The sequence below is a fragment of the Telopea speciosissima genome, chromosome 11, assembly GCF_018873765.1.
Source record: "Telopea speciosissima isolate NSW1024214 ecotype Mountain lineage chromosome 11, Tspe_v1, whole genome shotgun sequence".
Classification (NCBI taxonomy): domain Eukaryota; kingdom Viridiplantae; phylum Streptophyta; class Magnoliopsida; order Proteales; family Proteaceae; genus Telopea; species Telopea speciosissima.
The window spans coordinates 34,033,723-34,052,340 of record NC_057926.1 but is presented as its reverse complement, the minus strand read 5'-3'; the positions used below and the strand labels follow the sequence as shown (position 1 = coordinate 34,052,340).

The window sequence follows — 18,618 nt, the reverse complement described above, 5'->3', positions numbered from 1 at the left end:
ATGGGTGTTAATATGGATGAATACATGGCTACAGAGGGTCGGATACACTCACAACCCGATCGTTCGAATCAACACCTGGTGTAGATGATGATATGGACCTTGATTGGTCGCCACTTCCTCAGGTAGTCAGCTGACTTAACCTCGCATACGTCTACTCATGGAGGTGATGGAGACGACGACGATGATGGTGACGGTGACGACAATGATGATGAGGGTGATAGTAGTGACGGTAATAGATATTAAGGAATGTGAGAGCAGTATAATCAAGGAGATGAGATGCAGGAAGCCCAGTCGGAGCCGGTTCGATTCACTGAGGAGACCCAGTTTGATCATGCCACACAGGATACGGACCACAGAGCACATCCATCCAAGTCCTACAAGAGAGGGAATCGTCGCTGGTTTGGAGCAAATAGGCAGGTTAACTGTATTGACATTGATAGCTTGTCTAGCACTATGGGTGGGATGAGTATAGCGGAAAGGAGAGTTAGTAGGCATTGGCGTGCCTCATCTTTTACCGGAGAGAGCCTCATCTCAGAGTACAATTTATATGGGCATTCCATTGGCATTGGGGAGCATGGATCTTCTTCATCTGTTTCCGACTTTCCGGTTTTGAGTATGACACGTACTCACAGTCATAGGGACATACTGGATCGTCCTTTGTCGACAGTTTCTTCGCCTATCCAACCCACCATCCGTACATGCATCCGTATGGACTCTTATGAGAGTGGCTCAATGACTGATCTTCACATTACAATGACCTATATACCCTAGGATAGGTTACATGCAGTATGTAGATGAGACCATTTACAATGCAGTTGTGGAGGAATACTCTCGTTCCTTCTCGAACACTATGACGTGGCATTCATATGTCATGCAGACAGAGAACAACGCACGTTGTCTCCATCAGATGTGGAGCGGTCTCGATCCACCACATTATAGTTCATATCACTAGGCAGTCACTTGTTGGGAGTTGGGACTTGGGAGACTTATGTATTATTGTTCATTGTACTTGGTACATGGTATGTAGCAACCCCAAACTAACCAGACATAACTGAGACCGCACAAGGTAAAACCATACAACACACAAGCAAAGGAATCTAACATCCATACCTATAACACATCAGATCATAATATAAGCAGAAGACTTACTGTTTATATTAGGGTTATGTACAATCCATACAAAACTGAGTAAGATCTGATGGCAACAAACTAAAAACTTACTTAACAAAGTAAGTAACATCTTCTGTCTGGTCCTTTACATTGACATTCCATGTATATATACATACATTTAATCCCAAAAAGTAAAACAGAAAAAACTTCTATGGTTCTTCCTTGACAATTCCCTTGCCCTTGTCCGCATACTTTTGATCTGCATATAAGATATACAACATAGGATGAGCTAACAGCCCAGTGAGTGACAATACATAATCATGCTATTCAACTCAAGAACATATCTTCATATGCATACTCATTGATTCAATTTCAATGTCACAATGCCATATTAATCAAACATTGTATCATATGCATAATGCATGACTATCCATTACTTCTTCTTCATAATTCCTCTGAGAAGTATCTCATTCCTCCCCCCTGTTAAATGAGATAACTCAGTATACATCTCTAATGAGGTTCAATGCATGAATATGCAATTCAATACTTACATCTTATAGCAAAACAAGCATTTCAAGAGGCATTCTTTCATTCATTTAACATGCATTACCACAGTGTACAGCATTTATTCATACAATAACAGTTCATTCATATGAGTAATCACAGCCAAAGTTTAAAATCTTGTTTCGTTTCGGTGTTTCAGTGTGACCAAAATTTTCGAGATACCGAAATTTCATCGAAGTACGGTATTTTTTCTATGAGTTTTGCTTGGCCATTTGTGGATGTAAAATCCCAAAATAACCGAAATTTCTGAAACGAAATGACCGAAATTACCAAGATTTCTGAAATTTCCGAAAGGAGATGACCGAAATTTTTGAAATATTGCATTTTTTCAATTCGAACTTGGTTTCATTCGACTTGACCGAAATACGCGAAATATTTTTCGACCGAGACGAAACGAGTTTTTGAACTATGATCACAACTCAATACATGAACGTACTGTCCAATCTGTTATTGATAACATGCCATCACATACATTCCATTCTTGCATCACAATATACAATATCCATCGATTATGTATATCAACTCACCTATATCGTATTTGCCAATCACAAACTTCAAGTAGAGTTCCAATATGGTGTGCCCTCCCTAAAGGATTTAGCTTATTTAAAGCACTACACATCCATCCAGTCTGTCCCTTTCCAAGTCATTAAGCAGACATCTCCTTTTATTATTCTTTTATTCCTCGGTCAAGGATTACGTCTTAGGACACCATTCACTAATACCAAAGTGGGGAGAGTGGAGTCCTTGACAGAGTCCTCTTATGGCCTTGAAATCCTTCCCTAGGACACCATTCACTAATACCAAAAAAGCAACTGCTTCCAAGACAGCCTTAATCCATTCTGCCATTTCAAATCAAAACCCATCATCAGCCCCATCACATCATCCAACAAAGTCCATTGCATCTGATGATATATTTTTGTCTCGAAGTCATAACTGCAAATAGGGCAAGAGATTGCTGCTTGGTTGTGTAGCCTCTGCACCAGCGCAGGGGCCAATGAGAGCATGCACAGGGGTATTAACACGGATGGGATTATTGATTTCAGTAGGGGCTGGGCAGTAATTTCATGTGCTCCTATGTCTGGGCGCAGTAGCCACGTGACAAAGCAGCGTTCTTTTTCCCTTGCAAATAATACATACACCAGCACTCCTAATATTCTGACCCATACTCTTTCAAGCAATTAGAATTCCATCAAGGATGTCTATAATATAGAAAAGTCCCTTGATATGGGCCAATCACCCTCACTGAACCCCCTTCTAAGCCTCCAAGCGTTCACTAAGAATTTACACATGCTAGGGCAGCGAGAGTGTTCGCTACTGTTTCACCTGAAAGCTCGAACTGTTAGGGAAGGGCAGCGTAAATATATACATCAACAGTCCCCTGCACATGCAGGCCAAGATCACATGGTCTTTGTACGTGGCCAAGATCGCATGGCATCTAGAGAGAAGAAATGTTGGGAAAAAAAATCTTCTGATGCACTTCCCAGGGGTCGAACACATGACTTCCCTGCTGTGATACCATGTTCGCTACCGTTTCACCTAAAAGCTCGAACCGTTCGGGAAGGGCAGCATAAATGTATACATCAACAAACACACACACACACACACACACACACACATGCACACAGAGATCATATATCACTGACTTAGATCACATTTTTGGAGAGATAGAGGCACAGGAAAGGAGGAACAGAGAAAGGCAGAGGGAAACTTGAATTGGAATCGAAAGCCAAAAAAGGAACTCTTCATTCATAAGAGATTTCATCATAGTTATCAAGGCGTCGCCATGGCGGTGTCCAAGCTCCTTGCTTGCCTTGGTTGCCTTGGGCGCCTAGGCGGGCACCTTACCACCTTGGTGTCACCTTGATTTTAGATCCTCTCCCACGCCATGATCGCCTTCCCGCCTTGATAACTATGGATTTCATTACATGGGAAAAGAATATACATGATCTGATCCTAGAAGAATGACATATGAGTATGTTGGATTGGAAACCAAAAGAGGCAGTAGGAGCTCCTTAAAGGTCTTTTTTCCTGCCATAAGGATCAATAAAGGAGCTTTCGCTTCTGGTGTCATTGAGTATAATAGCTGTGTCTAGCCTTGGCCAGCCATCAGCACCAACTCAGGTCTTAATGCTTACCACTGCGTTCCATTTTTGGGTCAATCAAACAGTCTTCCAATTTCATGGCTGTCAAACTTACAACTGCAACACAACTAATTGTAGCTATACATGAGCATCTATAAGCATAGGTAGCAGTAAAGCGGCATTTGGTAAAAGTTCATAAACTACACATAACATGAATATTGAAGTTGTCAAAAGGAGGGTAAACACACACATCCTACAAATAGTGAAAGCAAATAGAAAAAAAAGTAATTATTTTGGTAATAAAAGCTAGAGGGCAGGCCTTGGTGCAATGGTAAGGTTGCTCCATTGTGACCAAGTGGTCACGGGTTTGAATCTGAAAACAGCCTCTCCGCAAAAGCAGGGGTTAGGCTGCATAAATTATGACCCTCCTCAGACCCCGCAGTGGCGGGAGCCTAGTGCACTGGGTACACCCTTTTTCTTTTTGGTAATAAAAGCTAACAAGTTTAGCAAGAGAAATTAAACATATGGTGCTTAACTCAAATCTCATCATGTCAATGTTTGCATAAAAGACAAGGAAGTTCAGCTTTGGCCATTCTTCAAAAATTTGTAATTAACCTGAAGTTTAGAGAGCAAAACACCTGACTTACCTTTATAATAAATGGAACAACTCCAGGAAGACTACTAGGTAATAGCAAACCTCTGCGAGCCAATTCAGCTAATGCTAAGCAACCTCCATGCCATGAACCATCTCCCTGTTAAAAATCATATGCTATATCAATGAAAGACCATTATTGTGGCCACATTTAATAGAGATAACAAAAGAGGTTGTTCCCAACTTCCCAGATTTTTAATTTCTCTAGATCAAGTAATTGCAAAATACATCATATGACAATAAACAGTAGTCGCGAAGGAGCTATCAAACCTCAACTGGAGAGAAAAGCTCCAATACTGATGATAGGACTTCATCCGCAAGTTCAGATGTCAAACATGCAGTTACACGACCTAAACCTTTTGCTGCAGACCAGCGGACAACAGTATCCTGCACCGAACAATCATGATGTCTTTGAATCGGGAAATAACAGCAAGAATCAAGGGAAGGAATCCATCAGGCTGGAAGTTTTCATTGACTTACGGTTGAGCACTAATACAACCACATTTTTTTATTTGTAAGTGAGAAGAGAGAGAAAACGAACAAAAAAAGGAAAAGCTCAAATCCAAAGAGAAAACCTCATAGTACTCTATCATGACAATCAACAGAATAAACCCACCGCCGAGACAGTACAGTAACATGATAGACAACAAGCAATAAAGACCCTGAACACAAATATTTATGCAATGATCACCCCTAGTAGTAATGTAGGATCATTGAGGGAAAATATACTAATTGAGTATAGGTTTAGGTCTAATGAGGACTGATAACTGGGCTTGCTGACTTTAGTTCAGGCTAGGTGTCAGGTCAAAATTAGAGCTGAAATGTCTGAAATTTAGAATACGAGTTAATAAAACTGGGGTTTAAAAAAATAGATTTTGAATTATACTACTGCTTAATACACTAGAATTTTCTATTGCACGAGTCTCCAGCCAGTTGATAGGAAAGAGGCTTAATGATGTTTCATCATTCATGAGCTTTTGGAAAATGAAGTGGCAGATATATGGAGTGTATAGCTTTCAGTTTTTGGGTGTGGGAGATCGGAATTTAGTGGGAAGTACGGAATTAGGTACCGGAACTCTTACAAACTTCTGACCAGTGGTCTTATGATTAGCTTCTTATGAGAGAATGCTAGCAGAATAATATAAAAAACAAAAACAAGAGAAAAAAAAGGAACCAAAGACCCCAAGTTTCACACTACGATTTCTAGCCTTCACAGTATCAATTTGAGAATTGAGAGTAACCCCTTTTTATTTCTAGATATACAACAGAAAAGAAGATTAGTAAGAAAGGAGAGGAAACAAAGCAAAGAATGTGAAGGTATCGACATCCAAAAACTCCCAGAGACACAGTAGCTCCTAGCAAAATCTAAGAAACCAACACACCATATGACACACCCCCCACCTCCCCCAAAAAAATTAGTAGAGAAGAAAAGAGGCCAACATAGATATAGATCAACGTAACAACCAGAAGTTTTGTTTATTATCTTACTCCTCTCCAATTTTTTCAAAGGTCTAACCTCCCCCACAACCCAGAAACAACCAACTGGATAGATCTCTTTTGCCCCAATCTGCCCCCTATCTCTGCCCTTTTGGAAAAATTAACACAATGATCTAACAACCCCCCCCCCCCCCCCAAAAAAAAAGCATTATTAGCCCAAACTTTTTCCTTATTTCATGTTTTATTTTCTGAAGCACTAACCCAAGAAGAGAAAACATATTCCACCCCGCTAACATAAAGCCAAAGGCTTCTTAGCAAAACCACACCCTCCTGCAGATGATAAGAGGCAACCCGACAAAGTAGCAACCTCTATCCCGACCACTGTAATAAGTGCTCAGAGTTCTCTCAATAATGGAAGGTAAAAGGTCTTCAATCCCCAGCAACCTCCAAAATCCCCTTCTTTTTCGACATAGAATAATTGGCAGTTGCAACTGAAGACCTTTAGAGTTTAGACAACAGAATCTTACCAGAATAACCTTTCAAAAAGAGGAAGTGGCACTCCATTTGGCTAACACCAAATCCTCAATAATACCTATATCCAGTTCTAAATCAGCAAACCTCCCTGCTGAACTTCACCACAAGAAGCTTCCCAATCTCAAATCACCACCTCGACAGCATTAATTGATAAACAAATCCCCACATTCTTGATGAAAGCAACCCAATTTTCCAAATTCTTTGAAAATGCTACATGAGAAAATGCATTAATGGGGCCACTCAACATTTTATTTGAAATGGTAGGCTGCAGAATATACAGAGAAACCCAAAGCAACACCCAGCATCCAAAATTCCAAACTTGCATTAAGAAAAATGTAACAGATGCTTAAAGACTGACTCAACTAATGCAACTCAAGTAGGAATCCAAACCATGACCCAAACACAAATGCTTAAACACTGTCTCAACTTTATTTGGCACCCAAACCAGACCTTTAAGGCAAAAAAAAACCCATGGATGCTTATTTTCTCTAGGATAAGGTGGTGCAGCCAAAAAGGAGATACTTTGAAATCATTTACTGATGAAGTGGTCAAACAAGGAAAGTGGGACTTTGAAGGAGACACTAACATGATGTGGAATGAGGTGAGTACTTGTATTAAGAAGATTGCTAAAGATGTCCTAGGCAAATCGAAAGGAAAACGTCATTCCTCTATAGAGACTCAGTGGTGTAATGATAAGATTCAATCAGCCATTAAGACCAAGAAAGCTAGTTTTATGATATGGCAAAGGACTAAGGATGTAGAGAATCTACAAAGATAAATTTACTAGAAATGAAGCTAAGAAGATCGTGGGAAAAACAAGGGAGAAAAAACATGAAGATCTTTATAACAATTTGAGTACAAAGGAAGGGGAAAGGAACAATAGAGATCTCGACCATGTTAGATGTATTAAAAGTAAAGATGGTAAAGTACTAATAAGGGATGAGGACATTGAGAAGATATGGAAAGACTACTAAATGAAGACAGTTCGAGTAATAGTATTTCAGAAGATTGCATTACCCATCAAGACACCACATGGCGTAGATATATACGAAAAATTAGGGTGTTTGAAGTAAAAGAAGATTTAAGGAGGATGAAAATAGGCAAGGCACAAGGCCTAGTTGAGGTACCAATAGAAGTGTGGAAGAGCTTAGGAATTTGTGGTTTATCTTGGCTAAGCAAGCTGTTTAATAAGATTATGAACACAAGCAAAATGCCAGATGAATGAAGAAGCACTATGGTTCCAATTTACAAAAATAGAGGTGATATACAGAGTTGCAAATTGCAATAACTATAGAGGCATAAAACTAACGAGTCATCTATGAAAGTATGGAAGAGGGTTATTGAAACCCATCTAGGACAAGAAACTACTATTACGGAAAACCAATTTGGTTTTATGCCAGGAAGATCCACGACAAAAGCTATTTACTTACTTAGGAGAGTCGTGGAAAGATTTAGAAATTGCAAGAAGGATCTCCATATGTTCTTTATTGACATAGAAAAAACTTATGACGAAGTCCCTAGAGAGTTAATCTGACAAGTACTAGAGAAGAGAAGTGTTCCAAGTAAATCTGTGGACATAATTAAAGATATGTATGATGGTATGGTGACATGTATAAGAACTGTGGGGGGTCAACGTTGTGAATTCCCAATTACAATCAGGCTACATCAAGGATCAGCTTTAACCACTTATTTTTTTGTGCTTATCATGGATGATTTAATCAGAGACATTAAAGATGAGGTTCCTTGGTGTATGCATTTTGCTGATGATATTGTTTTGGTGGAGTTATGGAGATCAACGTTGGAATCAAAAGGTATTAAGACAAGTAGAATGAAGATGGAGTATATGGCGCGTAACTTTGGTTATACTAGGACGGATAATGAGGTAGTGAAAATTGATGAGAAGGAGATTCCGCGAAGTGATTATTTTAGGTATCTGGGCTAAGTCATAAAAAAAGAAGGTGATACAGAGGATGATGTTTAACATAGAATTAAAATAGGATGGATGAAGTGGACAGGTGCATCCAGAGTGTTGTGTGATTGATGTGTTCCTTATCCTTTTTTACGACTCTTTAGTTTCTTAATTAGATTGGGACTAGGTTGCTTTGTAATTGGGTTATTATAAATAAGAGTATAAGGCTGAGCAGAGAAGGACAGAGACTGAAGAGAAAAGAGTTACGGTTGAAGCTGTGAGACGCAGCAACAGAGACTGAAGAGAAAAGAGTTACGGTTGAAGCTGTGAGACGCAGCAATGGTGAAAGACCGTGGGTGAGAGACCGTGGGTGAGAGGCCTTGGGTGAGAAGATGATAGGCTGAGAGAGCTGATCCTATACCCTTTTCTTCTTCTTCTTATCCTTTTTATGTTCTTGTTTCATATGCAAACAGAAAAAAAAAAATAAAATAAAAAGCAATAAAAGTTTCAGTAATTCAATTTGTTCTTCCTTATTTTGATCCTGGCTGCAATCGATCTTTAATTTTTCTTATTATCAGTTTACTGTGACACACACACACACAGTATATATATATATATATAGTGTGTGTGTGTGTGTGTTAACCAGCGTATGTCTTTAACCGTTTTAGCAGCCTCAACACCCTATTCTCTTTGCGGATTGGAGAGAATTGTTGTTCATCGATATTGGTCGTTCTTGATGATCGTTGTGGTGAAGGTCATAATGCCAGAGGAATCATTACCGCAGGGCAGAGAGGGGGAGGTCATATGCCGTAAAATTGATTTTCAACAGAATAAAAATTGCTTCTTATTCTATTTCTGAGCAAGAAAATTTCTCTTCCTTTCGTTGCTAGTCCATTGACTTTCTAGATATGAATGTTGCAGTTGATTTTATTGGTTTTATTTTATTTGCTCAGATTTATCTAACTCCCATCACTCAAAAACCATATTGCTGTTCCTGCTCCTGGTTACATTCTGTTCTGACCTAACAGATTTATGTTGGTGATATTGGGACTAAACAAATTCCCTTTGAGTACTCCCCTGCATTATTCGTCGACGTGTAGTGCTACACGTGAGGGGGAAATGGAGTACTGTTATGATGGAATGGAGATTTCTCCCTATTGCATTATTTGCCTGTCTTCTTGTGAAGAACTGAAGATTATTTATTCAATGGAATATTGTTATGATGGAATAGAGTTTTCTCCCTATTGCATTATTTGGCTGTCTTCTTGTGAAGATTATTTATTCAATGGAATATTGTTATGATGGAATGGAGATTTCTCCCTATTGCATTATCTACCTGCCATCTTGTGAAGATTATTTATTTTGCCTGTCTTCTTCTGTGTCTCCCGTTGGAGATTATTTGTGCCTTCTTCATGAAGATTTTTTCTCTTACTAGTGAAGATTATTTGTGTCTTTCTCATGAAGATTATTGCTCATCTCCTTGTTGGAGATAGTTGCTTGTCTTCTTATCCAAGATTGTTATTGTGGATTTCTTCTCACTAAAGAATTTTTCCTGCCTCGAGATCTTCCTGTTGAAGATTAATCCCGATTGTTTGTCTGAAGATCTTCGAGATTTCAGATTTGTGGCCAACAGCAATGATTGATTCATCTTCGACTTCTGCAATTTTATGGGCTTTTACTGTTGTTACTGTCTGTAATTTCCTGGCATGCGGCTGATATTTTCTTCCACTTATAATGTTATCTGGATTTCTTCTTAACAAGATTTCTCTCTGGTGCTGATGATAGTGGCTGATCTGTTTATGATCAATCTGGAACTGCAACCACAAGATTCTGCTTTCTCCTCTATCTCTGATATATTTATTTCAATCTGGTCCTGCTGGTTATTTATGTTCTGGTTTTTCAAGCTGGATATATATATAGAGAGAGAGATGCTCCAACTTGAAGAGGAGTGTTAAGACTACTGGGGTAAAATTGCTGGCTATTAGTGCTTATTAAGTGTGGTTGTTTATTAGTTATTGTCTACCATAGGGGCATTTTGTCTTTATATGTTACTATTTTAAGTTGTGAGAAGATATACATAGACTAAGCAGTACATAAGTGATTATAAATAAAGTGGCTACCGGTGGGAAAGTTTACACACTCTTTTTCTCTCATCCAATAGTCTTCTCCTCCATCTCTTCTTCTTCCATCGATTCGCTTCTCTCTCTTCTTCTTCTTGATTTCTCTTGCAGTTTTATCTTGTTTATTTTGTCACAGTAATCACACAACAAACTGAAGGAAAAAAATATCAGTTTAAGATGTTCACTAATCTCCAAAAATCCAGAACAAGATCCATGATTAAAACAAAGTGAAGGCAAAAAATATTCACACATGTCCCAAGTACAAAAGATCCATGAATAACGCCTTCCATTACCCATGGGTCACGAACTTGCAATGTATTTGAATGGACCAAGTACAGACAAGTCAAATTCACAGTGTAAGATTTTCACTAATCTCCAAAGACCCAGAACAATCTTAGAAGCCCAGGAAGTTAAACTACAAGTGTTACCTACTACCAGTTAATTATTCACTCTAGTACATAAGCAAGTATCTCACAGTCCCTAAATATTGGAAGAATCCAAAGTTTCAACCACATTTTTAATTTTATCTGATTGTACAAACACAGAAACTATGGAGTTGAATCTGTTCTACATACTGAATCTCTCAATCCTGACAATAGCAGCTCAATAATCTCCTCTACAATTTCTGGAACATCCATATTGTCTTCTTGTGTGCACCTTGCATTTTGTTCTGAATTCCAGGAGTTCACATTCGGATCATGGCTGCATCGATCATGTTTGTCAGTAACAATTTCTGAAATATTCTCTCCCAATGAACTGCTTTTCCCCTGCATGAAAAGTAAATGGTTCAACAACTCAACAAGAGAATGCCATCAGAAGCTATACTGGTTTAGTATTCTCAACTCTGAAGTCTGAACATCTCTATACCAACATCTAGCTGAATTCATTATATGCATACTTTCTAACTCAAAGAAAAAGATGAAAAAAGAAGCCCCAGGCAAACTAATACAAACAACAGACCATTGAAGATACACAAAGGGGAAGCCTGAAAAAACATTTCTCAATATAATTAGCATAGACTGCCCATACATATGATCATCAATGATAAATAGAGACAAAGTCTAGACACCCATAGCATAATATAATTAAGATAGAATTAGGAAATCAAGCAGAGAAAGAATCAACATAATTTATATTTTAAGTTTTAATCAGCAGTAGAAAAACTTCCAACAGTTACAGACAAATATTAATGATAGCTGAAGCAACTCCAAAAGAAAATTTGTGAAGTCCTTGAGTAGTTGATAGTCGTGATATATAGAATACCTAACCTCTTAAATGTGAAACATATTGTTAACAAAAGAGATTTAGGAATAATGCTTGAATGATCAAGACTAACCCCAAGCCTTTATTTATAATAATGAAGTAGAGATTACAAGGACAAAACTGCCCCTAACATAGCCGACATAGGCAGTACATAACATAATAGAACATAAAACATAAATAATGAAAGGGAAAAAGTCCAGAATACCCCCACGGTATTCTAGCCAATACAATCCAACACTCCCCCTCAAATTGGTGCATATATGTCATGCATGCTCAACTTGACTAAAATAGGGTGAAACACTTTGCCACTTAATTCCTTTTCTTGAACACATCGGCTAACTGATCAGCAGAATTCACAAATGGAACACAGATGAGTCCGGCTTCGAGCTTCTCCTTGATGAAATGTCGGTCGACCTCCACATGCTTAGTACGATCATGCTAGACAAGATTATGAAGGATGCTAATGGATGCTTTATTATCGCAATGTAGCATCATCGGAAGGTGGCAGCAACACCAATATCCTGCAACAATCCTCTAAGCCACAAAAGTTCACAGATTCCTTGTGCCATGGCACGGAATTCAGCTTCAGCACTAGACCTTGCCACAACATTCTGCTTCTTGCTATGCCATGTGACAAGGTTGCCACCCACCAATGAACAATAGCCAGAAATGGATTTTCTATCAGTAGAGCAAGCCTAATCAGCATCAGTATAAGCTTTAACTCTTAGATGACCACTAGGAGATAAAAGTATCTCTTTTCCTAGAGCAAACTTCAAGTATCGCAAGATGCGAAGAACTGCATCCATGTGAGAGGAATAAAGATCATGCATAAACTGGCTTACCAAACTCACGGCAATGGCTATGTCTGGTCGTGTATGGGAGAGGTAGATCAACTTGCCTACTAATCGCTAATAACGACCTTTGCAACAGGTTCACCTTCTTTCTTCCTAAGTCTAGAAGTAGCTTCAACGGGAGTATCTGAAGGATGACACCCTAACATTCCAATCTCAGACAATAGATCTAAGATATATTTTCTTTGAGAAAGAAAGATGCCCTTTGAAGATCGAGCAACCTCTATCCTTAGAAAATATTTTAGAGTTCCCAGATCCTTTATTTCAAACTCACGACCAAGGAAGAGCTTCAATTTGTTGATCTCATTACCATCATTGCTGGTCACTGTAATATCATCAACATAGACTATGAGGATAGTTACCTTATCACCAACTCGTTTGATGAACAAAGTATGATCAGCATTGCTTTGTTTGTATCCCACAAAAACATAGCCATGTGAAATCTACCGAACCAAGCTCTAAGTGACTGCTTCAACCCATAGAGAGCCCTCTTCAATTTACAAACCTTGCCTGTGGTAGTACCATCAGAGAAGCCTGGTGGAATATCTATATATACCACTTCCTCTAGTTCTCTATGGAGGAAGGCATTCTCCACATCCAACTGCTGAAGATCCCATCCAAGATTCACGCACAAGATAACAATACTCTTACAGTATTGAGTTTTGATACTGGTGCGAAGGTCTCCTGGTAGTCAACTCCATAGGTCTGAGTAAAGCCCTTTGCAATCAAATGTGCCTTGTATCGATCCACTGTTCCATCTGCCTTCTGTTTGACCACAAACACCCATTTACATCCCACTGGTTTTTTCCCTGGAGGAAGAGCCACAAGATCCCACGTATTATTTTTTTCTTAATGCTCTCATTTCTTCCAACATTGCTGCCTTCCACTTTGCATCTGTAGATGCTTTTTGCCAATTTTTAGGAATGGAAACAGAAGAAAGAGAAGATATAAATAAACGAAAAGAAGGAGAAAGAGAACTATAAGAAATGAAACGAGATATGGGATGCAGAGTGCAAGTCCTAGTACCATTGCAATAAGAAATAGGTACGTCGGAGGAAGAAGGCATACCGGAAGAATAAGAGTCTGGATCCTGAGTCGGCAACTAGATAGGTATTGGTGCTCTCAGTGGATTGAAGCTGCCCTTTGCTGGAACATCTATTTTTATAGGTGATAACGTTGGAGTCGTCAATTCTCTTTTGAAATTTACTAATGGTTTTCTGTACTGGAGTCAACTCCCCCTAAATAGGAACATCACCATCATTTGTTTCCATGGTCTCCCCCTGTAAAGGATTCCCTTCTGGTGAAGGGGCAGTAGTCATTGGGGGCTGGGCAACAGCCATAAAAGGCTGAGTAGTAGCCATAGAAGGCTGGACAGCAGCCGTAGGAGGCTGGACAGTAGCCATAGGGGGCTGGACAGCAGGCATAGTAGGTAAAAGAAGGGGAACCTTAAGAGAAGGAACTACATCTTCACTAGAACTCTCCCCCTGAAGAGGTGGTGAAGAATAATATGAAAGGGTTTCATGAAAAATAACATCCATACTGACCATAGTACAAGTGTACAACGGGGAGGAGGATGATAACACTTATAGCCTTTTTGGGTTGCGGAATAACCCAAAAAAATACAGCATAACCCATGGGGTTCAAGTTTGCCATGAGGTCTTGTATCTCTAGCATAACAGACACAACCAAACACTTTGAGTGGAATCACAAAGGAAGAATTCCCAAGTAAAATATCAGCAGGACTACGAGAATCAATTACCCGGGAAGGTAATCAATTAATAAGATAATCCGCAGTTAGGACAGCATCACCCCAATATTGGGATGAACATGTCGAGCAAACATCAATGCTCTAGCCACTTCCAATAAGTGCCGGTTCTTCCTTTCAGCCACACCATTTTGGGCCGGGGTATCAACTAGTCTGGTGAAGAATTCCATTATCAGCAAAATATTTTTGAAATTGGGATGCCTTGTACTCGGTTCCATTGTTGCTTCTCAAAATTTTGTGAGTACCCTGGAACTGAGTTTGGATCATTTTATGAAAGTGCTGAAAACATGAAAAATTTGATTTCTTGTATGTATAAGACAAACCCATGTGTGTCGAGAATGACAATCAATAAAGGAAACAAACCAACGACGACCAAAAAGAGAGGATTTACGATTAGGCACCCAAACATCAGAATGTACCAAATGAAAACAAGAAGAACTCCTTTTATTTGATAAAGAATAAGTAGAACGTGTCTGTTTGGCCAGAACACAAGCCTCAAAAAAAAAGTCATCCTTACTACATTTGGTGACTAAAGCAAGAAATAAATGTGCTAGAATTCCTAATGGGGGGTGACCTAATCTAGAGTGTCATTGGTAAAGTTCAAAAGAGACCAAGGAGTTCTGGTGTAATGGAGAAGGTAATGGTGGTGGAGAGAGACGGCCATCATCAAGAAGGTACAATCTACCTTGCACTTTACCCAATCCAATCGTCTTCCCAGATGTCAGATCCTGAAAAACATAATGGGAAGGAAAAAAAGTTACTTTGCAATTAACATCACGAGTAATACTACTAATGGAAAGAAGATTAGTAGTAAAATTAGGAATATGCAAAACAGAAGACAAAGGCAGGAAGGAAGTGCAGTTGATGATTCCTTTTCCAGATATGGAAGAAAGGGAACCATCAGCCACTTTAACCTTGTCTTTCCCAGAAGCGGGAGAATATCTATGGAATAGGCTAGAGGAACCAGTCATGTGATCTGCAGCTCCAGAATCTATGATCCAAGGATGGGAAGCTACAGAAGCACAATGACTACCAAATAGAATACCTGACCGGGCAAAGTTTGAACCTGAAGAAGCAGAGGAATTGGCAGTAGCAACGGATGTAGTAGAGGCAGCAGCAGCGGAAGTCCTTAGCACAAGTAGGAATGCTTGTAGATCATCCTGGGACAAACCAATGTTTGTAGTTGGGGCTGTAGTAACAATTTCAGAGTAGTTTGCTTTGTTTTTTGGTTTCTTCTTGGCAGCCTGTTTAGCTTCGAAGTCAGCTGGTTTCCCATAAAGTTTCCAACATTTGTCCTTGGTGTGGTAAGGTTTGTAACAATGCTTACAAATAACAGTGCCTGTAGTAGAACTACTAAGAGAGAGATTTCCAACAGGTGCAGTTGGAGCTAGGGTAGCAGTCTGTACTCTGTAGGGCTGATTTGTCAATAATAGGAGGGTGTATCATAGCAGGCTGTTGGTTTTCTTCAGCGGAGAGCAAGGCATAGGACTGTTCAAGTCAGGGAAAAGGTGAATGGCCCAACACTTGAACAAGAATCTGGTCATACTCAGCATTCAACCCGGCTAAGAAGTCATAGACCCTGATCTTGTCCACATGTTTTTTATAGGCAGCAATGTCAGCAACTGTAGTAGGGTGGTAATCAAAAAAGTGGTCCAACTGTTGCCAGAGGCTGCGAGAGTAGCATAGTATTTAGAGACCGACAAGTCTCCCTAAGTAGTATAAAGGACCTTCTTTCTGAGTTCATAAACCTGAGCGTCATTGCCAAGCTGCCCATATCTTTCCTTGCAAGCTGACCAAATCTAAGAAGTTGTATCAAGGAGAAGAAACCCATGTGCAAGGTCAGAAGCCATAGAACCAATCAAGTATGACATGAGAACCCCATTGTTGGCAAGCCATCGAGTTTGAGGAGGACCAGGTGCAATCGGCATAGTACTAGTGCCATCAATTTGGCCAGTAAGGCCACGGCCAGCAATGGCAAAGGAGGCAGACCGAGACCACAGTAGGTAGTTTGCGCCATCCAGTTTGATGGGATTAGGAGGAAAACTATGGTATTCTGATTTGCCAAGGCCATCATAATCAGAAGTAGCAGTGGAAGTAACAGAGTCACCCATAGTTGCAGCAGAGAAACCTAAATCGCAGAGAGGGGCTGTTGGGAAGATAAACCCAACAAATACTCCAAGCTAAGGGCTGAAAGCAAGGTCGAGTGGTCCTCCTGGATGGGGAAAACACCTCCAAAAATATCAGCAGCAATGGAGAACCCTATCCCAAAGATCAATGTTGTTAGGGTTTTGAAAAAAAACCCTGAAAGTTGAGATCGATGTGGAGAGTTGGATCCAAAAAAAACTTCATTAGAGCTGGATGTAGGCTGGCCAGGAACTGGTAGATGATGCCCTTGGTGGTAGAAACTCCTCCAAAAAATATAGCAGCAACAAGCAGCCCTAATCCCAAAAATCGATAGATGTTAGGGTTTTGGAAAACCTTGAAAAAGGAGATCGATTGGGAGTAGGGGTCTTCAAAGAACTGGTAGAGGCTGGATAGAAGCTGGTCAAGTTTGCAGATGAAGCTCCAACAGAGGAAAATCAGCCTTCAACAGTGGTATTGGCCTGATCTTCAAAAAATTCTGGAAAACTCCAAAAACGCAGAGAGAGGACCAGCAGCTATCGAGCAGAATTTATGACATGGAAAAAAAGGAAAAAGAGGTGGGGAGGAGGGCAGCAACTAGATCATATGATCACCTCTTCAGTGCTGCCCTTGGAGAGGGATGGGAACCAAAGAGAAAGGGGAGAAAAAAAATCGAGAGAAGGAGAAGGGAAGGAAAAAACGATGGGAGGGTATCAGAGAGATTTTGGCTCTGATGCCATGTTAACAAAACAGATTTAGGAATAATGCTTGAATGATCAAGACTGACCCCAAGCCATTATTTATAATAATGAAGTAGAGATTACGAGGACAAAACTGCCCCTAACATAGCTGACATAGGCAGTACATAACAGCATAGAACATAAAACATAAATAATGAAAGGGAAAAAGTCCAGAACACCCCCACAGTATTCTGGCCCATACAATCCAACGCCAATGCTCATCAATCCCCACAAAAAGATCCAACTAATCACCAACTTCAGTTACCTCCTATTGTTGTTTCAAATGAGAGACAGGAATGAAAATTAGAGATCAAAGAAGCCCCTACAAACAAGGACCACAAACAAACCTCACAGCCATGCATCAATCAGAATTGAGGAACAACTCAGACCTCTGGCTTGCTACTAAGTAGTAACACCTCACACTGGTATGCCAGAAAAGGACAGAAGAAAGGAGATGAGCCATAAGGCCCATAAACAACTAAGAGTACAGGAGTAACATGACCTGGATTTGCTTTTCTTTTGCACTCCAATGGGTGCCTCTGCACGTGACAATTCAACAATGTAGCCCTCTCAAGAGAAGTGGTAAGGCCACTAGGGAATCGAAGGTCAAATGAGAGGAAGAGACCAGGTTTAACAGTCATGTTACCCCTATCCCTTGGTGTTCATGAGAAGCTGAAAGAAAGTGTTGAGAGTACTATCTATTTTTTTCATTTTTTCTTTATTGATAGAAAAAATTTTCTTTAAGATAATGAAATATGTTAAAAAAGGATCAAAGAAGACACAGAAAAAGAAACCCAAAAATAAGCCAATAAGCAGAACACAAGCAAACAAATCAGTCAAGTCTCCTAGATAAGTGTTTGCCAATCAGCATATATTTGGATCTAACTACCATAGTTGTCGAAGCAAATTGGCTTGAATATCGAGGTGCTTGGTCCCTGAGACCAGAAGGAAAAGAGGGAAGAGGAAGATGAAGAAGATGAAATTGGAGATAACCTCTGTTTCCCGCTTGTCTCAAATTGGAGTTTTATCTATGAACTTTGCAACATTAGCAACTGTTAGAAGTTATCGATTAAGGGGTTCACAGCACTGTTCACATGAAAGTGTAGTGAACAGTATTCATGGGTACTGTTCACGTGAACACTAATTTTATAATTTATGATGTATTTCCTTTTATGCCTTTTATAGGGTTATGTCTTAATATATAAATTGAATGAAGTGGGAGTCCCAACAAAAGGTTGTAACTCCCAAGGTTACAGTCATCTCCTTTCTCTTCTCTTCTTCTCTCTTTTCTCCTTCATCTTATTATTTACATGGTATCAGAGATTGAACCTTAGGGACTATTACAATCATCACAAATTCTGCTTTGAGGTTTCTCTCGATTTCTTTTGAAGGGGCGCAGCAACCTATGCTGCTGTTTGGTTACTCTTAGAGACTAGTTCATCACCAGCCTTAAGAACTAGGTCGCATCAAT

General features: G+C 39.6%; 1 protein-coding gene across 1 annotated transcript in view; it reads right to left on the bottom strand.

Annotated features, from left to right (window-relative positions):
• The window catches only part of LOC122646039 (tubulin-folding cofactor D), a 108,999-nt gene that overhangs the window by 63,791 nt on the left and 26,590 nt on the right, over window positions 1-18,618 (bottom strand). The window contains exons 5-7 of the mRNA XM_043839493.1: window positions 10,983-11,174; window positions 4,678-4,794; window positions 4,403-4,507 (exon numbers count right to left, since the gene is read on the bottom strand). Coding sequence (XP_043695428.1) covers window positions 4,403-4,507; window positions 4,678-4,794; window positions 10,983-11,174 — 414 coding nt within the window. The remainder of the gene's footprint in view (window positions 1-4,402; window positions 4,508-4,677; window positions 4,795-10,982; window positions 11,175-18,618) is intronic.